This window comes from Centrocercus urophasianus, unplaced genomic scaffold (assembly GCF_019232065.1).
Source record: "Centrocercus urophasianus isolate 14NV4802_14NV808 unplaced genomic scaffold, USGS_Curo_1.0 seq_21, whole genome shotgun sequence".
NCBI classification, from domain to species: Eukaryota; Metazoa; Chordata; class Aves; order Galliformes; family Phasianidae; genus Centrocercus; species Centrocercus urophasianus.
Genome location: NW_024884767.1, coordinates 7559797 through 7584542, shown reverse-complemented (window position 1 = coordinate 7584542; position 24746 = coordinate 7559797). Strand labels below are relative to the sequence as shown.

Sequence of the window (24746 nt, the reverse complement as noted above, 5' to 3'; positions counted from 1 at the left end):
ACCACTTCACCAAAATTTTATTTTGCTGTATTCTCTACGGTGAGTTCCAACCTGCCCAGAACTCTGTAAAGATATCAATTTACTACCTTCCCTGTTGAATGTGCCTTCATATGGACTTCCCTCCCCTCTATTTATGCAGCCAACACATACTACATCGTTGTACTTTCTGTTGAAATGATTTCATCATGACCTGAGCTCATCTTAGCAGAAATTACAATGGCATGCCAAATGAATAAGTAGTATAAGATTATCCTTAATGTTTTATGAACAATAACAATTAAAAAGGTAATATATTCATGAATATATGCAGCTAATTATAGCGTGGTAAGTTGTTTACAAAATGTAGGTAGGGTGCTTAGCTATCAGAAGATACACGTATTTTTCATCTTTATATTTTTCCAGCTTACCATTATTGCTGAGTACTTCACTAAAATTCCAGGCAGCATTCTGGCGTTACAATGTCATGCTGAATTTCTACTGTAGCAGCACCAACAGCGTCCAAAAATAAGCAAGTGTACGTGCTGCTGCAAGCATTTTTCACTTAGGAAAAGTCAACTTACCAGTTAAACCTTACCTTCTTCCAAAACTGCTTTGGTGTTTATTCATTTATTTATTCAGTCACATCCCTGGGCAAATGAGAAATGGTTCTGTTTTTTCTCTTTGCAAGCTTCAACTGCATCTTCTCTGTGTATATCTTATGTTCCAGCTTTGCACGTTAGAACATCTACCTGCAGAATTTAACTGCGCAATGGAGATCCACTCAATCACTTTTCAACTTAACGCTGTGCAAAATCTCATTATTACTTTTCAGAAAACAGCTCTAATCACAAGTTTTGTCTGAGGGATTTATTTTTGTCTTTGTTGGTTTTCGGGTTTTTTTTCCCCCCTCTAATTTCCAACAGTGAACAAAGACCAATTTCTCTTCATTGCAAACATACATAATGCATGGCCTTTGAGTCACCAGAGGTACTCGTAATACTACTATGAGCACCTGAGTAGTATTATGTAACTATTTTGAAGAATGATGCATGATAAGTCCAGATCCAAAAGACAAAGATAAGAAGGCCTATCTTCAAAAATGAAGACTCAATGAATGAAAATGGAATGATGAAATACTGAATAAAGTGCATTAATGTTAAGACCACTGGATGCTATCTTTCTGATGAAATTCTAACCCCTGCATCATCTCTGAAGTGGATGTATATTTTATGGACAATCTGCCTTGGTGGAAAGTTGGCTCTGGCATACTCCAGTATAACAGGTATCCCACCATAAAAAATAATTCTTCCTTTAACATATCATTAAAAATGCAAATTCCTGTTAAGTTTTAACACTTACTACTCTGCATTTTGGCAACCAGCTATATGTACCATAAATGTAATTAAAACTTACATAACATTCTTCCTATGCATTCTTACATGCTACAGACTTTTATCATATAAAATCTAGATTTGTTACACTTGCTGGTTATATAAACCACTTTGGGATTTCTAGCATAATGCAGTAATTCTTCAGGACTATCTTTGCTTTAAATAGCTTATGTAAGATAACAATTCTAACAATTGAAATACAACAGAAAATTACAAATGCAGAATGTTTCCATCTCCTCAATCATATTAGATCTGTGACGTTTTCATTTTATTAATATATTTAGTTTATTTGTTCCCTTTGGCTGAGCCACCTATCAATTGCATCCTCATATTTTTTTGGTTCCTTTGACCAGTCTTGATGCCATCTAAGGTTGGCAATAACGTTTGAGTAATTCTGGCCCAAACTTTGTTTCCAGCTGATAAACTGCCTCTTGTTATAGTTCTGAACAGATGAAGAAACCCTTGGATAGTTCACTACTGAGCGAAGTATTTTGTCCAAGGATTGTACAGTTTCCGGGAATTTTATGGCAACATTTGTCAGCTCATCCGGATCGGCAGAAAGGTCTGGAACAAACAATAAAGGCAGTTGAGGGTCAACTTGCATTTAAATAAATTAACTGATCAGTTAGGACACAAGAATTGTAACATACCAAACAGCTGTGGAGGCACCGAAACGCCATCCATGTACGTGATATACTTCCACTGATCAATTCGAAGCATGTATGTGGAAGCATTCACATCGCAGCCATGGAACTCACTCAGTACCCACGAGGGCCGAGGCCCTCTGTGTGACACTTCATCCTCCACCTTTTCAAGCAGCAGGGGTAAAAGAGAATATCCACTGAGGTTCTGCAGGACAGGAATTCTTGCTAGATCTAAGCAAAGATACACATATTCAAAGTTCCACTGAAGGTACCACAATGAACAAGACTTACATAATGCTACATGTCTCTGAAAATATACTCCTGTAAACTGGATATTGCTAGAACACAGAAACCCCAACGTAAGCAAATAACAACACATATTTAAGAAACTTTCTGTCTTCATTTGCTCACCATCTAGGTCAGTCTTTAAAACATTTGTTAGAACTGCTATCTATAGCTTCCAGTGACAGGTTCTGCTTTTTTATTTTTTAAGCCCTTCTCACATTCTCTGACCACCTCAGACTGAGGTATGCATGTATAGACTCAGTAAGCATGAACTCTACAAGATCCATACCCCTCGATCTGTCTGGTCTAACACTTACTGGTGCTTAGCTCCTAACCAGCATTCTTCATCTATGACTAGAAAAATACTGTGTGAAAGGTAGTTGTTATAGTTATCACATATATATAACTGGTGAGGAAACTCAGGAACAAGGGCATTTGATAGGACTGGAGATAAGGATGATATCAGAGGTGGTTTTGATACAGTGCACATATTGAAAATACACAAGATGAATCTATAGCCTACTACAGATGCTCTACAGCCTACTGGAAGATCCTGTAGCTTGGATAGGCCCCTTGCTGCAAAATTACATCAGAAGTATCTCTAACTTCCAAAGATCTAGGCAGCGTTAAGAAGTCATAAACATCTCTTAGAGACATTCTGAAAAGTACAGCTGAGAACCTTATCCATGTTACCTCAGAATTTCCTAAAAAAGGAGTATGGCTATATTATTTTTAATTACCCTACTGAACACAGCATTCAAAATTCAATATATTTCATTTTCACAGAGGATTCCATTCCATGATGAGTTGTGTCTAATATTCTTACAGTGATGCTCAGCAATATGCATTGCCCACAAGTGAGATTTTCTTTCATCATCACCTACCTTCTTTCTTATCTTTTGCTCCTACAGCACAGACACCTGTCAGTAATCTGTAGTTCTTCCTCTGGAGAATAAAACCAAGCAGTAGGAAGTCTGTAACATTACAAACCTAGTACTTCCAGGGTGGGGGCTAAAACCTGAACAAATGAATGCTTAATCTGAAAAAAAGCCAAAAGAGAGGTATAAACCTTTCTTGCCCCTCATCCTAAACGAGTAACAGTATTAACAGCTGTACTGCATTTTCCCAGTGCAAGAAATGTTCTGGCTGGCATTTTCAATGCCTCCTGCTTCACAGGACATCCAAAAGTACTTCTATTTAAACCAACAAAGCTAGTGCTAGTGATGGAAAGCTTAGGCTACATCCTGTAAGAAAAGACAGGAGTTGATGCACTTCTGGGTCAATTACCTGAATCACACAGAATCTGATGGGATGAACCCTATGTACCACACATGATATAGGGTGCACCTAAACTCCAAGTAAATGTTCAGGGTGACTACAGCCTTGAGACAATGCAAAACATAGGGATGAAAATTACGAAGAAAAAGACTTGAAATCTGATTTCTCACTAGTCTGCAGCAGCATGCAGCTTGAAGAGAAAGTAGAAATGGTACTTCATACTTCGATATTCATCTTGACTTATCCAGCTTTTTTGATATTCATATCATAGGAAGAAGAAACTGCCAGAACAGAAGGAAAGAACTAATAAACACTGGAAACTACAGGAAAATAACAAAGAGCAGGAAAAAAGGATGACAAACCACTTGACTAATTAGATTATTTGTGGAAAAAGCACACAAAAAAAAAGTTAACTCTTCAAGTATGGCACTGCAACTTCTGTCTGAGGGTATCTGGCACAGACTTATTTATACTGATTTAGTTCCAAAATTTGGTAGAGAAAGAAGAAAACTACTCAGGTTATATGCTATTTTCACCTAGATAAGTGTTTCCAAAGTTTTGAGAAGAGACAAGCAGGTAAGTATATTTCATTCATAAAAAATCTACTTAAGATAATGCAGAAAAGGATTTTCTCTAGCTTTTACTGCTAGAAGTACAGTATAATAAGTATGTAGTGCAATTCCAAGGTCAAAGCCTGAACCAATGGATGAGCTAAGTGAGTACGTGAGTGCCTGGAGCGGGTGGGGGGGAGTTTAGAGCCACCCCTTCTGTCTCCATACTTCCCGTGCCATCTGGGTCTGCGCAGGCCCCCTTACCCCCACCCTTCTCTGCTGCAGCTCGATGGTACGAATGGGGGAGGCCGCATTCCTCAGCTCATCCTTTTCTCCAAACTGTTACCGGGAGGGGTGAGTTAATTCCTCCTGGATATTTTTTCCTATAGCAACTATTTCTCAAATAAAGGCTCTGTCATTGCCTTCGTTTGCTCTACAAAGTATAATTATACATTTTGCCCCACATTCTCTCAGGCAATTACAGCCTACATTTGATGCTTTTAAAATAAAGAGCTTTGCTGAGTACTTCAGAAAAAAAAAAAAAATCCAATTAGTAGCTTAAAACATCCTAGATAATGCCTGAAACTGTGACTAACATTCAGTTCCAAAAAGATTCACATCTTGTCTGATACCTGTGATAAAACAGGTAACAGTTCAAAAATTCACTCCTAAAAGTAACTTAATGAGAATCCTTTTCAACAGTTTCTCTGCCCCATAAAGAATATTTCCATATTCAAGAAGATAAGCATGGATATGCATTATCATACCTTACTACAATTGCTCAGATTAATTGTACATTTTCTGTGCAAAAGCCTATGCTAACTTTCTCCCAGTTGACACTTTGTAAAGGGAACTACTATGACAACATAATGAAACTGCTATTCTTTTGGGTATAATCCCCCTTCTGGATGCATTTACATTCTAATTTCTACAGTGAACTAACTGTTCAGTATGAAGGCTAGCAAGGATTATTTGTATCTAAACTGTGTCTGATTACTTTGTATCTCCCAATACATTTTTAAACAGATAATTCCTCATAAAATCGTTTTTGTGAGAATTGTGAGAACTAGTAACAGCAGAACAGAAAATCATAAATTCCTTCATTTAATTTTTATATACTCTTCTTGCATTTTACACCGAGTCCATGCATATGCTCCCTCCATGATTCATCACCTCCTGTTCTGTTACTACATTGATTCACAAATTGGAGACATAATTCTGACTATAATGCAAATACACAACAATAATTAGTTACTTTAAAAAAAAAAAGAATAATTTTAAATGACTTAACTCACCAAGCATGGTAGGATATATATCCACCAGAGAGACCACAGTTGATACTTGCTGCTGTTGTTTTATGCCTGGGCCCATAACTAGAAGAGGAACATGGGAACTTCCTTCATACATGCTCATTTTATAGAACTGACGGTGTTCCATAGCAAGTTCCCCATGATCTGAAGTGAACATAATGACCGTTTTCTTAAGAAGATCAGAATCTCTCAGAGCTGAAATAACCTCACCTGCAACAAGAAAAAGGCTTCAAAAAGATGGGTCAAATACTCTTTGAACTTCCTAACCTACACAGTGTCATGCAAATCCCAAATAATCCTATTCAAAGACTTGGGAAATCCAATCTCTGCCACGGGAGGCAGAATTCAAAGCAACCAGCCCAGAGAAATACACAGCAGTATGCAAGTTGCAGGAGTCTGGCTCTCAGTGCCACCTGGAGGGCAAAGAACAACCACAAGAATATCAAAGAGCACTATAGGATGAGATGCTTTTTTGCTATTACAACAAATAGTTGGCTTTGCAGTACTAAAATAGGGCCACAGAAGCCCTGCATGACATTTAGTGTGAAGGACTCCTCACAGTATGCACCTTATCAGTAGGTGTCTCTGCAACACGTGCCCATATCCCCACAAGAACATCTTGCACAAACTGTGCAAGGGAGACATGGACAAGACCAATGAAATCAGTAATGAAGCAAAGCATCTGCACATCATTAACATTCAAACATTAAGGTGATTCTTGTTTAAACAGATCAGTTAAAAACTTAAATTACAAAGTTACAGTACAGCTCAGTTACTTACTGAGCTGGGCAACACCATTGTGGCCTGAAGTTCCTCTTGATCTCCTTCCTTTCATTAAACATGAGACAATAATTCCATGTCTTTAAAGTTACTTAATCATTGTAAAATTACAAAAAAAAAAAAAGGAAAGAAAAAGATTTGCTTGCTTTTTCATAAATTTCATATTAGAGGGCAAGAAAATTCTTGTTCTTTCATCGTCACTATTCAAACTCAGAAATAAAATGCCCTAAATTACGATGTTGCGTTGTAATTGTTGTTTACGTAGATCTTACCATAAAGTAGGAAGAACTCTGTCTGCTTAACTCATTCTTTCATCTTCTTCATTTTCAATAGGTTACTAAGGAAGCTTCCAAAGGTAACTTTGTTGCTTAATTCATTATTTGCAGTTGCCATTGAATCCAGCCACTTAAAAATCAATCTCTAGGCAAAGCACTTACAATCTCAAAGTTGTTTACTTCTGTATTTCTATTTTTTAAGTTATCGCTTCAAAAAAGAATATTTACTTATTCTTGCACAAGCATCCAACAAAGCTTTGCTGTACCTATGCAGCTTCCACTGTTTCATTCATGGGCCTTGTTAGCACCTTTCAGAATGAATTCACCTGGCAGTACCCTTAAAATCTATCCAATTATTACTGAATAGATTGATTAAGCAATACCTATGCAATTTATACCTAGATCTGAATTGCACAGCTTTATTTTATTATTCCAAAAGACTGGCTCTATCAGCATTTTTTTTAAAAGAAATTAAAAATAAATCAGAACATAAAAACCCACTATGTTATGAAGCTTCACCTACCAAGCATAGCATCTGTCTCTGCACACATAGCATAATAAAATGCTCTAATGCTTCTCACTTCTTGCTTTGTAAACTCTCCTGTACAGTTTTTGGTGTAAGATGAATAATAGTCTACTGGATGCATCTCTGAAAGTGAAGACCATGTGGGAATTTTAATAGCTTCATATTTTACCTAAAAATAAAGGGGAAAACAACATTACAAACTGAATTAAACAATTTAAAGGAAAAAAAAGAAAGGTTTAATTTAAAACTTTTTAGCATAATTTGTCAGTTCTCAGTCTGTAGTCTTCGAGATATCAGCAGCTTATCTGTTACATGGTGCTGCTATTTCCTCCATACTTTCACAGGTATTGAGTCAATTAGTTATAAAAGAGCGATAAAAATCAGCTACTAATGAAGGCCATTTTTTTTTATTTCTACAGATTTTAAGCCATTTAGTTATAAAGAAGCAGTAAAGCTAAAAGAAGGAGCTGATACATTACATACAATGCTAGATCTGTATATTCTGCTAGTTCTGCACAAATGGACAGTCAACAGAAAAGAGACTTCTTTTTCAGAAGATCTCTGACAATATTAATGACTAACTGGCTATATAATTTAAATGTGTTACTAGCTATTGAAGTCCAAATTTACTGATTCAGTATTAACAAACCTTTTCATTACAGAAAAACAAAATAAACAAAATTACTTTACTTCATCAGAAGTCCAACATCTTATCCAAGTACTACTTACGGTGTACTGAAATATTAGAACTGGACCTGACCTGAAAAATTACAAGGAATAAAACACATTTCACAATAAAGTTACACACGAATTTAGATTTAACTTTCACCTGCACATACCTTTTCAAGCCAATATGGAGACGTTAAAAATGTAGAGGATCCAAAATTTTCTCCTGCGTAAGGTGACGGATATGGATGTGGCAAATTTAGCCCCAAGTAAAGAGCAAATGGTTGGGTGAGGTTAATGGCTTCTTTCTTTATCCAAGTCACTGCTCTGTCAGTAACCTGCCAATCAGTTTCCATCACTCTCACATGCCTCCTGTCACCAGTAAGATTTACCTTGGGTCTTCCCTCTTGCCGGAGCAGGAATTCAACATCTCTAGTCCAGGCTTCCACACGGTTGCTGAGAACACAGACACAAGATACATGCACTTAGAGGAAAGTGTTTTTTTCACTTTCCCTCCACGTGAAAAGTTTCTCCTTAACTTCTCCTACGTTTGTAGCTGCCATCTCCTTTTAATTGCTAGATAAAGGAAAATTGTTTTTAACTATAGCTATTTTATACCTATTTTATATTCACAGCTTTAGTCACTCTCTTCTGCTTCTCAATCTTTTTTCTTTTTTATTAAAAATTAATTTCAGAATGGTTCTTCTTCCCATTTCAACAGAAAAACAAATAAATTAGAAATAGGTTCTCCATCTTGCTGACCCCGATTGACTTTCTGTCATCAAATCATACAGTTCATCTGGTATGCACGGCCTTGGACTTACTTAAAAAAATTCTGTGAGAAGTGACCTAGCTGGAGCAGGCACCTTCAAAAGACACATTCTGCTTTAGGAACATTATCACTTACAACAAAAATCCCTAACAGCAATTTATCTTGTACTTTTTCTTTTGATATAATTGAGAAATGCCATCATGCAAATGGAATATAAGGAAAAATAAGAGAAAAATGTAGAGAGAAAAAAAGAAGAGGTGGGGAGGAAAAGACAACACTTTTGGAGCAGGTTTTTTTTCTTTCCTCCACAAAACACTGAGAAATCTGAGCTACAGATGTCCTGGCTTCTTTTCGAGACTGAATTACAACAATTGCCAAAAACAGGATTATAAGGAAACATTCAACTTAAAATCTCCACCCATCTTAATTTTGTTCAGGGAAATTTTAATATCACCACTGAAATTCCAAGGGAAAACATGAACGATGTAACCTTGCACTTTCATTATTTCATTGCTGATATTTAAAGAACACCTAACCATTTTTACCCTCACTGAAATTTTACCACTGCATCCTTGACATCCAGAACAACTACTTACAATTATCTGTAACTGTATTTTTTAATTAGGCCTTTGTTTAGATTCATCCACACTTTCAAGCTGAAAGCCCTAAACAAACTACTTAGAGAAGTCATATTTGATAGAGAGTTAAAGAATAAATTCAGATGTGGGGATAAGAGTAGTGTCTGTGTCACATTGCATACAACACCATAATGTTGACATATAGAGAAAAACATATTATATAGGCCAGATTGGTATCTAATCAGAATGAGAATAAGATCAAAGTAAAAACAAAAACAGAAAAAGCAAGCAAGCAAATAAACAAAAAACATCAACCCCAATCCCTCAGACCAGTTCTCTGGATCAACACAGAAGATTCTTTACATGTGCAAGACTGATCCTCAGGCACAAGAGGAGAAAAAGATAAGCCAGAAATAAGAACCTTCAGAAAACCTGGTAGAGGAGTGAAAAAGGGAGCAATGCAAATTTCAGTCCCTGAATGTAAAATCAAAGTGCAAAGGCTTCACAGGTAATTATTTTAAAACTTCAGAGATAAATTCTGATTTCCAATACTTTCAGTGAGAATGAATACCACCTATACCAACAAACTGTACTCAGAGAGGCCTGCCATATTACTCACAACTGTCTATATTATGGAAGGAACATCCATCTGATTACCTCACTGAATGATGTCCAGAAGTATAATCCAATTTCCCATACTTTTGTGTGTAGTAGCCATGCTTCTGCATGAGATCCATCCATGTTACATAATCCGGATCTAGACCTTTGAAGTTATTCCATGATTCAGTTAAGTGTGTGAAAAGACCACTCCACATTGCTGGAAAATAAAAGGAGACACGGTTTGTGAAAAGTAAGAAAACAGGATTGAGAACATGTTTATGTAATCTTAGTTCAGTTACAACTTGGCCTTGAGAAACAGAAGTAATAGCTAGTTCTTAAGAAATGGAATACAGCAGTAACTTGGAAGCCTGTACCTGCTGCAGTTAGGACAGGATGCTTCTTCCAATTTACATCTGTAACAGTGCTGTAGATGACATTTCATTTACATCACTTCTGGTGGGCCTTTGCAACAACTGAGAAGGGTAGAAACACTATGAAATGTAACATTTGATTTAAGAATATAGCTTCCTTCTGAATTTCCAAGTTCTAAATTCTGCAAATGGGAAGTTGCATATGGGATATTGATTGCAGCAAGTAAAGAATACTTAAGCATGTAACTAAAGATGCTAAAGGATTTATCATGTATTTAATGGCCTTAAGAATAAATGTAAGCTACACAAGAAACAGAAAAAAAAAAAAAATGGATCAAGCACTGTATAAATTTGAGGTACTACCAAGAAAAGATTAATTGGTCTGACTGAGAAAACAGCAAAGCTTCCCTAATCTCAAGGGTTTGAAATTAACGTACATTTAAATTGACATAGGCAAGTATTAATCATTTGCATTTATCTGATGTTTCTCCTGGTCCTACCTGCACGAGAAGGACAACAAATTGGAGAGTTGGTATAGGCATTGAGAAAGACAGAGCCATGTCTTTTCATAAAATTTATGAAAGGCAAATCCACAGTCTGATTTCCAGGATAAAATGTCAAACGTCCATCCTGCAGTCAAATGGAATAACAGCATATAAGCATCACTGTCTCAAGTTATTGCCTGCAGTAATTTATAATTTATTAACTTGAAGCTGTGTTACTCAAATGCAGCTGATTGTAAAATACATTGTCAAGGTGGGGGGGAAAAGAAGCAACACAAATGACAACTGTATAACCACTACTACCTAAAGGAGGCTATAGCAGAACTGCAGAATCCCAGAATAGCCAGGGTTGGAAGGGACCTCAAGCATCATGAATCTCCAACCCCCCTGCCACATGCAGGGAGGATATTAGAAGAAATGTATCCTCAGATTGACTGGTGAGGCAATGAAACCACTGCCTGGGGAGGTGGTGAAGCTTTTCATGAAATGCATAGATGCGGCATTAAGTGATATGATTTAGTGGCCAGTGAGTTATGGTTGGACTAGATGATCTCATGATCTCAGTGCTCTTTTCCAACCTCAATGATTCTATCAGTCTATAAAAATGGCAGCATACAGAGGCCTGCTTCAGATCTGTTGGCAGCTTCAGCAAGCAACTAGAAATAAAACGGACTTTAATATTTAAAAATCAGCCATTTTGTTGGTTAATAGTAACTTTAATAGAAGCTGAACATTTGGAGGAAAAAAAAATAATTAGAATATTACGAGAGCTGATGTTCTCACAACGATAATAATAAGCAAAATACAGCCAGGGGACCTAGAGCTTAAAAAATTAAAAAAAAAAAAAAATTTTTTTTTTTTTTAAAGGAGCTATTGCTTCCTCTTTGAAATCACCACTAAGAAGAGGTCTAAGGCGGATATCGTATTTTACAAATAGTTAGGAAGAACTGTTCCATGAACGGCAGGCAACGCGCAGCAGAGCACAGGAGCGGAGGGGAGGCCTGATGGCGGCTGCAGCTACTCGCCGCGAACAGAGGGCAGCGCCGAGCCCTGCTCTGCGGGGAATGCCGTTCCGCCTCGCCCTGGGCGAAGGGGCGGAGGCAGCGCTGTGCGACGGCGGGTAGCACCGAGCACAGCCATCATCACACCTGGAACTCGGCCACAAGCCGGGTGTAAACGTGAAACGCCCCGCGGAGCCGCGGCTACTCACGAAGGAGTCGCAGGCCAGCAGCACCACGTTTGGCCGGGAGGAATGCCTGGGCGGCTTCGGCGCTGCGCAGTGCGCGGTAGCCACGAGGAGAAGCCCCCGCAGCAACACCGGCGGCGCGCCTCTCCGCATTGCCCTGCAGACGGGCGCTCTGGCGCGGAGGGGCAGAACTACAACTCCCAGCATGCACCAGGGTGGGCGGCGGGCGGGACGGGTCCGCGCGCTGACGTGAGTGGTGGAAAGCGCGTGCGCGCTGGCGGCGGGTGCGGTACTGCGAGGTGAGCGCGACGAGGTGCGCGGCGCGTCGCTTTATAGCCGCTCAGTCCCTTTACAGCCCTTCTGTCCCCTTCACAGCCGCTCTGTCGGCGCTCTCCGAGGCTTTGGGCGGCAGTTACGTGGTTTCTTGATTCTCTGCAGGAGGACGTGGAGCCCAGGCTTGAGCGCTGCCGGTGTTTTGATGTTTGCGATGACTGAGGAGCCCGGCCCTTCTCAGGGAGCTGTCTTTATCTCCAGGAGCTGTTGAGTGATGTGAGTGTAATTTGCTTTCAATCATTTCGTCACCCTGAGGGAGTCGCACGTCAGCCATCTTTCTTAGCCCTCCCATTAGTAGTATGTTTCTAGGCCTGCAGTCCATCTTCTGCTCTTTGGCCTCTAAAAGCTGCTTTTCCATCTTTTGAGCCCCTTTCAGTGCCTTGCCAGTGGCATTGTTTCTTCGTTGCATCTCATTTGACCAGTTTAATGATGTCTTTGAAATTTGTCATAGGTTAAATGTGAAATATATGAACCCAACTAGTATATAACTGTGGCAGGCTTTACAAGGAGTGATTCCTTGTCCTTTAAAACTGCTTCATTTTCTGCACGGCTGCAGTCAGAAGCAGGTCTGTCCTAGTTGTGTGAGAAGGAATAGGAGTGCTGCAGGTCTTGCACGGGTGTTAGTGATGTGCTGAGTTTCATCCTGCTACAGATGGTGAGCAGGAAAGTCTCCGCTTCTTAGAAACCCCTTGGGAGCATGCCCAGTGCTCACTGCTTAAGAGAAACTATGCTGTGTCCTTTGTAGAGTGAATCACATAGTGATTTGGGTTGGAAAGACCATCCAGTTCCAGTCCTAGTGGCTGCTGCCCATCAGGCTGCAGGCCGTATCCAACTTGGTCTTGAGTGCCTCCAGGGATGGTGTATCCACAGCTTCTTTGGGCAGCCTGTACCTCACCACCCTTAAGTGCTGACATTCCTGCAGTCTAACTAAGGTGACTGTCATATAACACCTCTCATCCAATTTAAAATTATCACAGAATGAAATTTGAGTTGAGACTTAAGATGAATACTTTGTACCATTGAAATCTTTGGGACATTGGCATAGTCCTGCTTAGCAGCTAAGTGTAATTAATCAATTTTAACGAAGTTGTTGTTTTTGCATTTTTTGGGGGGAAATGATCTTTCAATACGTGTGTTTTGACGCGTTGCAATATAGTCCTATGTTTGAAGTGCTTTCTTTATGCTGCCATGGTAGGGTATAAGTAGTGGTTTGAGTTCATTATGTCTCTCTTTGATAACTAACCACATGTTGTTTTTTACTTAGCGGCAAAAATGTCAAATAAGGAGGTGAAGGCAGCATTAAAGAGCGCTAGAGAAGCCATAAGAAATAAGGAATATAAAGAAGCCTTAAAGCACTGCAAGGTAATTATTATTTCGTTAGAAATTAGTAATTTTTGCAGTTCTTGTGTTTGTTGTTCCCATAAACAAGAACTGTATAATTATGCTGAGTGATGCATCTCATTGATGTAAGATTGATTATATAATTGAATTTCTGTTTCCTTTTGCTTTAGCATTTGCTTACGTATGGATAGGAGAACATTAAGTCTATATTAGTGATGACCAAAATTCATTTATAATCTGCACCTCGGCAGGAAATTCCTAAGTTGCAGCTATGTTAACTGGCAGAACAGTTCAGACACGAAGGCTTCTGTGGCATGAAAAGCTGTGGTTCTTAATCTTTTCCAAAAAATGAGTTATTTTCTGATATCAACTATGAAGAAGAATTAACCAAATTTTATGAGAAAAGTCAATGTATGAATCAGTAAGATGCATCTCATTCATCAGTTTTACCTAAAAAAAAATGTCTATTTCCAGGTAGTCTTGAAGCAAGAAAAAAATAACTACAATGCTTGGGTATTTATTGGCCTGGCAGCTGCTGAGTTGGAGCAACCTGATCAGGCCAAAGGAGCGTATAAGAAGGCTATTGAACTTGAACCAAACCAGTTACTGGCGTGGCAGGTAAGTGTATGTCCAGATGTACTTGTTTTTGCCATGAAAAGTGTTACTGTGGGGTTAAATCTGGGGAGAAGGCAAAACTGCATTGTGTTTACTTCAAGCACTTAAGTGTTCTGAAGCTTTGCAGTAGCAGAAGTATTGTATGTGTCCGAATTGAAGACTTGGGTGGTTACGTGTGTGCAGCAGAGTAAATTTTAGTTCTAGAGTACTTGAGTTCCAGTACACCTAAGTAGACAAGAGAGCAGTGAAACATTCTGGAGAGAATGTGAATTAAGACACACATAGCCAGTTCACAGAATCACAGAATCACCCAGGTTGGAAGGGACCTCAAGGATCATGTAGTTCCAACCCCCCTGCCTAGCAGGGCCACCAAACACACACATTCAGATCAGGTTGCCCAGGACCCCGTCCAACCTGGCCTTGAACACGTCCAAGGACGGGGCATCCACAACCTCCCTGGGCAGCCCGTTCCAGGGCCTAACCACTCTCCTTGTATAGAACTTCCCCCGAACATCCAACCTAAATCTTCCCTCCTTCAACTTGGATCCATACAACAACAGTTCATCTGTGCTCTGAAATACCATACTCTTAGCTCAACAAGCACTTTTTGGTGCTGCTTTCATGAGAAGGAAAATGTTTAGTGCCTTATTTTTTCAGCATGAAATAGATTGTTGTTTGTTTTTGTTGTTTAAAAAATAATATTATGCCCTTAAAGTAGCAGTGTGTTGGATGGTGAATATACAACAATGTTTAGTAGTGTATGGCTATAGCATATTTGGATGATGGAGCATTAGTCTGCATGATAGATCAATCTCTCACATGCCAGCATCCAATATATTCTAATACTGTAAAGCTTTGCATCTTCAATATAAGCAGCTTTTTGAAGTATAAATGGTGGTACCTGATTTCAAGGTATATTGAAATACTGTTAGTTGCCTAGCAGTCATATTCTGGCCTTCTGTTACAATCCAAGGTGGCATGATACTTAGAACATTTATCTTAGAACTTAGCATGTGTTGTATATAGTATGTATATCTTGCAGAGAGGATCATTTAACATTTTTAAGTTTCAAATAGTAGTCAGTATTAGAACAGGAAGTGAGGAAAGCTTTTAGTGTAAAACATATAAAGGTCTCAACCAAGATTTTGCTCATGGGCTAACATATTATCCCATGGAAGTGAGGAGAATATTTACATATATATAATTTTTCCTTTGGCAGAACTTGCAATATAAATTTAATTCATAATTACAGACATCAAATGTTCTTATCTGTAATAAACACTTTTTTTTTAAACAGGGCTTAGCAAATTTATATGAGAAATCCAACCAAACGGATGTCTACGCAGACTTACAAGATGTGTACCAAAAACTCTTGGAACTCTATGAAAGGTAATGTGCATTGAGTCCCAAAATTCAATCTGAAGTTTCTTATTTGGTAGAGTTAGCAATTTAGATGCAGCAGAGTTGCAATTTTTAAAATTATGTTACCTTTTGTCCTCTGTTTAAGTTCACTGTTAGAGCAAGGTGATTCCAAGCCTGATTTGAGTAGGCTTAACTTCACTCCTTTAAGATTGCAGTCTATGTCACCTTGCTTCTATAGATAGAACTCTAAACAAAGGTAACTCAATTGTCATTGTAGTTCGTTGGAGCATTACATTTGTTTTCTGAATTTGAAAGTAATTCACAAAGAAAAGCCCAGTCCTTAAAGTAATTGTTTTATCCAAAGCAACGGTGAGTAAAAGTTTTAAGGCAGTTTGTAGTATTTATTCTAAATATTTGTTTGGCAACTGTGAAGTTACAAAAAAACTTATTTGACAGAATAGGAAAGCTGTATCACTATTTAATGGAAAGCTCAGCTTTTTTTTTATTTTCTTCTTTCTAGTGGAGACAAGCAGAAATGGTGTGATGTATGTAACAAGCTCATGGAACTATATCGCCAAGGAAATAAATACTTAGAGGTAGGTGACTAATGTAATTTCTCTCTTCTGATTAGAAGGGAATTTCTTGTTAGAACAACCAATGATTCTGTAGTTTTTTTGGGCCACGGACTACTGAAGATGTTTCTTGGACCACAACTAGGAAGAATTGATTTTTTACTTATTTTTTTTCCTCTGCATAACAGACTTGGATGGAAGCTCTTAAACTGATGAAACTTGGAAAAAAAATATCAGTGTATAGACTGAAAGGCTACAACCTCATTTTTCTGTTGTATATCTAGAAGTCCAGTGTGATTCCAAATGCATATTTGCTCACAGAATCCCAAAGGCCTTTGCCTGTCTTGGCCTGTTCTACATACTTGTGTATCTTGTCTCTGGTGGGATCATTCTCTCCTTTGTGCCAGAGGGTTTGGGATTTACATTTGCCACAGGCCTGTCTGCCACTCGTGCAGAAAAGTAAGGACGTGCAAAGCTGCTTTGGGGCATCACAAGGTAGTGCCCATCTGGCAGCAGTCTTAAATTTGACTGTGTGATTACTGCAGAAATAACAATCTTGTCGGATTACCACGAGGTGGAGCTGGAGCTGTTTAATGCTTGTACAGTTCAACAGTATCTTTGCCTACAGCCTCTGTGGTGATATTACAGAATACTTCTTGCAGTTATGCTTATCACTTTTCCTTTAATTTTTGAAGAGTTTGTTGTTGTATAAGGTAGAGTGGGGTTTTATACTGTACCATCTTCCTCTTTTTCCTCCAAAAAAAGATTTTACTTCTGTCTTATTGTCAAATTCAAGACTATTAATTTCAAAGTTTCTTTGCATAGCACTGTCTGAAAGTAAATTAGCTGATAATATCATTTACAAATGCAGACTTGTTCCACGTGGGACAGGGAGCCACAAATCTGGTGTTAGAGTCCTTCTTTCTCAGTCTTGCACACTGGAACACACACTGTGTTCTTTTTGTAATGCCATAGTCTGATAAGGCTTCAGTTTATCTATTAGAGGTTATAGGAGGACTGTTTAAGTCTGTTTTTACTGCTGATTTCCTCCAGGAACCAGTCAAAACTCCTGCTTTTGTCATTATCTGGGAAGCTAGGCAGGTCTGAAGGTAATGTTTTGGAAGCTGTTACTGCTCTAATCAGAAGGCAGGTAACCCTAGGTGATCACTTTCATTCTGTTGTCTACCCTAATGTGGTAGGAAGCAAACTCTTCTGTCTTGCTCCTAGTAAGGATCTATTATTTTGCTCGTGCCTAATCCTGTCCACAGCGTACTGCCTTTCAGTTTGTATGGGAGGAGATACATGAAGGACTTGTATTTCAAGGTGTAGTATTTTTCTTTAACAAAAGTCTTAATTAATGTGGGTTGTTATCTGCCACTGTTCCCACTGTGTGCAGTAGTCTGGCATTCACTTTGCCTTCTGCAATGTGTTTGTAACTCCCTCTCTATCTAATACTGAAAACTCATTTTTCTCCATCTGCTGTTTAATTTCTTAGTCTGCCTGGCACCAGACTATCAGCCAGATTGTTTTCTTACTTCATTTATTCATGGCTTAGGCTGGCTGCGCTGTTGTTTAACTTTTTCAAGAAATGATACATGGTTTCTTTTCTTTTTTTTTTTCAGTGGATATTATGTAAATATAAGTAAGTGTAGTAGCGGAAGTAATCCAGTAACATAATGGTATCTTCTGCAACAGTGTTCCATTGGACTTTTCTCCAGAGAAAACTGAAATTTATTGCTTAGACTTGACAGTATCAGGTGTCCAAGAGTTACAACATAGTTCATTTGTTTCCTACTGACAGGCAGCAGAAATATGCCAGAAACTAATAGAAGTGAAAAAGGAAGGAGGTGCAGAAAAGGTGGAACTCCATCAGCTTTGGAAGAGGATGATCCAGTTACTGGGAGACAATGTGCACTACCAGGATAATAAGACTGCACAATTGGTAAAGTTTCTCAATCCCCTTCATCTTACATTTCTGTACACGGTGCTGCTAGATTTCAGAGGAAGCCTTGGAAAACAAAAATCATGTTACTGTGTCTCATGGATGTTGAATGATACTAAGCTTTTCATGAAAAAGTAGGTGATTTCACCATCTGTCAGAAACAGTGAAGGTGCAACCACCCAAAATAGTGGGACAGAGCATCCAGATCTAAAGTTTTCCCTAAACTTCCTCAGTTTTGTGGAAGCCTAGATTTGCACTGTAATGTGGTGATGCATTGTTATGCCCCTACAAGAAGAATCCCTGCACTGACATATCTGAACAGAACAGCTTCTGACGTATTTGTAAGTTCTGACAATGTCTACAAAATAGGCGTTCTCCAAAACAAGAAACTCCTTTCCTTCTGCTCCCTTGGTGGAATAGGTTTTGTGCTGTTTTTCCATATTTTCATACGCAATGCTTATCATATATAGGAAAATTTGAACCCGAATGTTGCTTAGAAAAATGCTGTAGCAAATTGGACCAAACAGTAGGATCACGAGATTCTGTGTGCTGTATGGCCAAAGTTAACTTTTTGAGTGATTTATCTGTTCTCGCGAAATGAGCCTCTTTCAAAGAGAAGGATAGAACTTGCTCTTCCCCAGTCTTGTTGATAGCAATGTTCACAAAAGGCAAAAAAGTGCTGAAATACTTCCGGACAAAAGGAAACTGAATCTGCACCTATCTTTTTAGAAGTCACATGCTGTAAGTGTCAAAAGCTGTTAGCACGAAAAGAAATGCTGCAGACAGTACTTGCTGCCTTTTGAGGTTGGGTGTGGAAGAGTAAAATAGAGTTAGGTTATGCAAAGATCAGAAATGATATTTCATCTGCAAATCTACAATTTACTGTATTGTATGAGAGGATGTGGGCAATGTTTTGCTGAAGCATACTTCTTTGGTAGCTTGCATTTAGTAGTGCCTACGTTTTCCCCTATATTCCCATATGATTATGTATTTATATGCATTTATTTATGTGTATGTAAAGAGTCCAGAAATAAAAGACTAGATTTTTTTTTCAGAGCTGGGGCTGACAGTTAACAGCTATTAACCTAGATTTTATTGTACCAAGTCCTCTTTGTATTGGGACTAGGTACTAGGAAGAGTCTGTTCCCATAGATTTTGTTGTTTTTGTTCACGTGTTAGGCAATACATACAGTATTGTTTCATCTTGCTGTACAGAATTAGTGTTGAGTCCTTTATGAGTATTATTTTGGGATAAGGAACTTGCTTTCTTTTTTCTCTGTTCATGGTCCTAGTTAGAAAAGGTAAAAAGGAAATGTTTAGCTCTGATAACATTTTCTCGGAGTCATTGCATTTTTAATTATTCCTTATTTCAGCTTTTGAGTGCATATGAAGAGGCACTGAACTCTGCTGACACTGTTCCCAGTGAAGATCATCGAAATCTTTACAAAGACTTTATTCAGTGCTTGTCAAAAGTAAGGTTATGTTTATCTGTCTTCTTCAGTGACTACATGTGACATCCACCATCTGATAATTTGTAGAAATAACTGTTTTGTTTTTTTCTTTCAAGTTTCCTCATGAAGCAACTAAATTGGAAAAAGCTTGTGATGATATGATGGCTTTATATCCAACTTTGAGTTATCCTTTAGAAGTACTTTGCTTGTACTTCATTCAGTCAGGTGAGAAGGATGGGTGTAGGTATTGTGCAAGACTGAAAATATTTCTTTTTGTGGTTGATTTTGTGACAATTTTTTTAAGAAGTTTTTACCTTACACGCCTAAATAAAAGCACACTTTATTTCTACATTATGTTTTACCCATCTGTTTGGTTGTACGCTGTTGTGATTTAACATGGCATGCAGCTCAGCACCATAAAGCCATTTGCTCACTGCCCTGCAAGTGAGATGGAAAGGAAATCAGAAAAAATAAACGCATGTGTTTTGTTGAAGACAGCTTAACAGAACATTTAAAAAAAAAAGAGAAAATATTTATTATTACTGTTATAGCCAAACAAGCACAAAAAAGTGCTGCACAACGTGGTTTCTCAGCTCCAGTCCACCAACACCTGGCCAGTCCCTGAGCAGCAACAGCCTACTGACAGCTCCTCCCTGTTTGGCAGTTCCATATGGTGCCATATGGGATATCGCTTTAGCCAGTTTGGGTCAGTTTCCCTCCCAGCTCCTTTTGTACCTCTAGCCTTTGCATTGGCAGGGCAGTCTTGAGAAGCTGAAAAGCCCTTGCCTTGTGTAAGTACTGCTCAGCAGCAGCTAGAACATTGATGTGCTGTTAACATTACTTCCATCCTAAATCCAAAACATGGCGTCACACCAGTTACTGTGAGGGAAATTAACTCTACCCCATCCAAAACCAGATAATGTTTATGATTTCTTGATACTGTAGCTGAGTGGTGACTATAAATTAGCAAAAGAAACAAACTAGAAGAGAGGAAAAAAAACAGATCAAGACTGGCATCATACCAAATAATGAATATAGAATGCCTTATAAAATTCAATAACAGTTTCTGCAGATAAATTATTTAAGCTTTGCATTTAGTAGTGTCTGTGATTTCTTAGTTTATGGAGCTTAGAAGAGAGAATGGAGAAATTAACTAGGGTTGAGCAATGGCTGTGTTTAGGATATTCTTGGCAAAGAAAATCTCTCCTGACTGGAAATAAGGATTTGTAAAATTGTTAGCCAGAAAGTTTGGTGAATAGAAAATAAACAGATCTGTCTAGGTGTTTGTTCAAGGTAGGAAAGAATGATTGCTGAGGAGAAAATATGCAGTGGTATGTTTAGTGTTGCAGGGATCTGGAAACATAGTTGTTACAATCAGTAGTTGCTAATACAATGTTGTTCACCATTAACCATTTTCTTAGCATTTTCAAAAGTAACTACACAATTTAGTCCTTTGTTTGAGTCTTTAAAGAATCAGAAGTTGACATTAGCCACATCAAAATATGTTTGGTTAAACAAGGAGGAAAATCATTTTATCATTATATCTGTGTCATTCTAACACAGTACTTTAAGTCCCAAATTTGTGGGCTTGTAACTCTATTACTCCTCTTTATCAAATGGAGATCAAAAGCTACTTTTGTCAAGTGGGTCCATACTTTAAAAAAGAAATCATTTAAAAAATGTTGCTCTATGACTATGACAAAAGGTGTCATATAAGTATATATGTTTATGTAGGTAATTTTGAGTAGATTGTTGCATTTTTTTAAATCTACATCTCAAGAAAACGTTTTTTTTGTTTGTTTGTTTGTTTGGTTTTTTTTTTTTTTTTTTTTTTTTCCTTAAACTAGGTACTTTGTCAGAAGAGGCCTTGCAGTATTTTTCTAAGCTTCTGGAGATGGACTCAAGTAGTGGTCCAGGCATCATTGGTTTTGGTATAAAATGCCTCCAAGAAAAGAAATACAAAGAAGCTATTAAGAGTCTTACTGAAGGTAAATGAGTAATGTGAGGTATGAGTACTCGAACAGCAGCTAGTTTACATTCAACATTCTCTCTGGGAATCTTATATTTGTGTATTACTTTGCCGTTGTGCAAGCTGCAAAAAGAACAGCTAGCTTTTAAAAGAAAACTGAATGCTTTGTCTAATAGAAGGCTGAGATATATTTTCTAAATATATATTTAAGTATAACATCTCTGAAGACAATCATTTCTGTTATAGTCAGCTGTGTATTACTTTCTGTATGGTACACTTTAAATTTTTAGTATGTCTGTTCTTGGACTTTGCTTGGATGAAGAAGCAAATGTACCAATAACAACTAAATAAAGCCTGACAGACATTTACAACCTTATTAGTCTTTGCCTTATAGTTTGGAGGCCTCTGACGCATCTTAAATACTCAAAGGAAAAATTAACTGTCTAATACTAATTATTTAACTATAGTATTTTTTATGGCATTATAGGGCAAAACAGCATCTGCCAGCTGCAGAATCTTTGCAGTGCTAAGCAACTTTTGCTCAATGCCTTTCTCCTCTTTTACTAGGTTTGCAGAAGGTTAGCCAGTGTGCAGGAGCATGGCATTACTTGGCAGAGGCGCAGATGAAAGTTCACAAATACAGGGATGCTGTCCTGTCCTGCAATCAAGGTAACTGTCTGTTAACTGACAGGGATAAAGTTCTTTCCATAGACCGGTCAGTGTGGCCTTTGCATGGGAGGCCTGAGTGAGCAGTAGCTGTTGTCCTTTGCATTTTGCAGTCTTGCTGCTTGTGCTGGTGTTCCCTTGCTTCTCTTCAAATGGTGAAGTAATTGTTGAGGAGAACGAATAAAGGCTGTAAAGTTGTGCAGAGAAAATGTGAAAACAGAACACAGTAGGTCAAAAGAGGTCGGGAAAGGTATTGCAGAAAGAATGAAGTGCAGGCAATTCTTTTCCCATCTGTTTTTAGTTGGAAGAGCTTGGGGAAATACATACTTCAGGTTCCTTTTTTTTCAGAGGAGTCATCAAAGAATTTGTGATTATAATATTGACAGAAATTGGTGTAAAATATAAAAGGAAAAATGACTGTTTGAAGAACTATAAGATCTTGATGTAGGAATTGAGCAGGGAATATAAAAATGAAATTACTGAAGTAGTAAGTGTTATTTGATCACTTGTTTAAACCTTCTTAGCATCCAAATGTGTACAGGTGTTTGGTATAAGTATTAACTTACAGAAAGAGATCTAAGCTAGATCTGAGAAACCAAAGACAAGTCTGGTATGTTTAATGATCAAGTTAGTAAAAAACTGGAAGAGAGCTAAAGAATCAGTGTAGATACATAATTCTGGGAAATGGACAGCTTTGCTCCTATAAAATGTGTTTTGGAACTCTTTGAAGGAGCTAGCAGTGAATGGATGAGGTAGTGTTGTAAGAGATCTTACCACTTGGAAGTCAGAGTGCTAGCATCAAGACATATATATATTTTACAGTTGTTGTTTCAAGTGGCTTAAAAGCTAGATCACAACATAATAATAATGGTGAGTTGTCATGTTGGAAGTATTCCTGATATTTTCACTGGGACCTCTTTTGTTTGTCCTCTGTTCTAGTCCATTATGATTTTCAAGTTTGCCATGCTTCAGAGCAGACCAAAAAGCGCTAAGAAGAGATTACCAGAGTAGCTAACTAGGTGTTAGAGTAACTAATAAAATCCAAAGTTTATAAATGCTAAATCATGCAGCTCTGGGAAGAGATGTTCTCAAGAAGCTGCCTTACAAGAGCAGAGAAGTCTTCATTTTTTATTTTTTATTTTTGGAAAAAGTAAGACTGTGTCTCTGCTCTCCAATGCTTCACAGAGAGCTTCAGTATCACAGATGTCATTGAGGGAATGGTTAGTGAAACAGAGCACTAGCATGCAGCTGTATAAAGAACTAGAGCAGCATGGTGAATTCCGTGTACAGCTTTGGTATCTGCCCACTCTCTGAAAGAAAAGATGGTTTTGAAATCAGTGAAATTAGAAACGATGTGGAAAATAAAGATCAATTATTTTCTTCTACGCAAGATCTAGTTAATATGAAATGAAGCAAAAGGCTGGCACTAGAAGCAAAGGAGGTTTTGTTACTTAATTCAAGGTGAAAGTTAAGACTTTGTAGGTTTTGTGTACTGTTATTGTAGAAAGTTTCCTGGAGTTCAAAGGATGTCCAAAGTGGGAAAGAGTTCTGGGGAGGTAGTTCTATGTTCTTTTTCTCCGCTTATGCTTTTCTTAGACATCGGCAGGTAGGTGTAGGATGCAAGGATAGACTGGCTTTGTCAGATCGGACAGAAATTTGTCATATATGGAATCAGAGTTAACGATTGAGAAAGTACTTGTCTTTCGAGAATGCTGACAAGCAACAGAGGTTCTCAGAGGTGAGATTATACAGATGATTGGACAATGCATACAACAGTACAGAGTTAACTTTTGCACAGATGTAGAGTTAAATCTTTTATTTTAATAGAGGGGAAAAAATATTATTAAACATTGAAGTGCAGAACAGCTTGGTTAGTGAAAAGTCATTGTTTCTTCTTCAGAGCATGGGTCAGGAAAACACAGCATTCTGTTTAGGAGGTTGGCATCCTGAAAACATTCTGTTTCTTTTACATGTCTGAGGGGCCTTTCTAAAATTCATTGAACTTTTGAACTTCCATGGTTAAATTTTATAGTTTCTTCAAGATGAGAGAGAACAGTCTATAAATTAGCTTTATTAGTTCCTTTCCTATTTTTGTTTGATGGAACTTTTGTCTTATCAACAGCACTTAAGAATCTTCAAACTCCTGATGGTGCTACTCTGCAGCAGAAGAACCTTATCCTTCAGTTGAAAGCAGAGGTTTTGATCAAAATATCTGATGCTGGAGCTGCAGAAGAAGCCATTAATGCACTCGAGCAGGTATTTCCACTGATCAAGTGAAGTTCAAGGAAAAAAGCATTCTCATCTCTATGCCCTGAAAATTCAAGCTGTGTATTTTCCCCATCTCCTTTTTACATTCTATGTGATTTATACAGCTCCTACCAACTATGCTGTAATCAGTACACTCACCTCTTTGCCACTTTCCCTCCCCTGTTTTCTAGGCTTTTCTATAACTGCTTTTAACTCACAATTCTAATTTTAAAAACTGTCACTCTTGATCTATTCTGGTCTTGCTTAGCAATGCGGGATTGTTGCTAGTTCTGAGGCTACTGTTCACCTGAATTTGAATTACCGTTACAATCATACTCCCTATGTCCTCAATTAACTTATCATTTCACATAAGGACGTACCTTTAAGACTGAGTAGAATAGCTTCAAGCAGAAACTCCTTTCCCCTTCTTTATGTGTCACAGTTCCATGTATACTACCTTTTGCACTGTTCAGACTTCAGTAGCTTTGACTTTGCTCTCCTCAATCTGCTGCCTCTTCTTCAATAGAAATCTCAAGGGTCTTCTCTTGAAATA

The 24746-nt window shown here is 38.0% G+C and overlaps 2 protein-coding genes across 3 annotated transcripts in view; one reads left to right on the top strand and one right to left on the bottom strand.

Moving 5' to 3' along the window:
• Position 1: 1 nt before the first annotated feature.
• ARSK (arylsulfatase family member K) lies at positions 2-11848 on the bottom strand. Its single transcript, XM_042822763.1, has 8 exons — positions 11720-11848; positions 10507-10636; positions 9693-9852; positions 7859-8141; positions 7017-7188; positions 5424-5648; positions 2021-2245; positions 2-1934 (listed from the first exon to the last, which is right to left on the bottom strand). Exons 1-8 carry the CDS (start codon positions 11846-11848, stop codon positions 1651-1653), a joined length of 1608 nt encoding a protein of 535 aa, XP_042678697.1. The 3' UTR covers positions 2-1650.
• A 107-nt stretch (positions 11849-11955) lies between these two features.
• The window catches only part of TTC37 (tetratricopeptide repeat domain 37), a 45760-nt gene continuing 32969 nt past the window's right edge, over positions 11956-24746 (top strand). The window contains exons 1-12 of one of the 2 annotated variants that reach the window (XM_042822907.1): positions 11956-11994; positions 12134-12244; positions 13293-13390; positions 13844-13987; positions 15282-15373; positions 15867-15942; positions 17720-17860; positions 19234-19332; positions 19428-19536; positions 21159-21299; positions 21848-21949; positions 24069-24202. In XM_042822907.1, coding sequence (XP_042678841.1) covers positions 13301-13390; positions 13844-13987; positions 15282-15373; positions 15867-15942; positions 17720-17860; positions 19234-19332; positions 19428-19536; positions 21159-21299; positions 21848-21949; positions 24069-24202 — 1128 coding nt within the window. In that variant the 5' untranslated portion in view covers positions 11956-11994; positions 12134-12244; positions 13293-13300. Of the gene's footprint in view, positions 12009-12133; positions 12245-13292; positions 13391-13843; positions 13988-15281; positions 15374-15866; positions 15943-17719; positions 17861-19233; positions 19333-19427; positions 19537-21158; positions 21300-21847; positions 21950-24068; positions 24203-24746 lie in introns of both variants that reach the window. The other variant, XM_042822909.1, reaches the window with a different exon arrangement.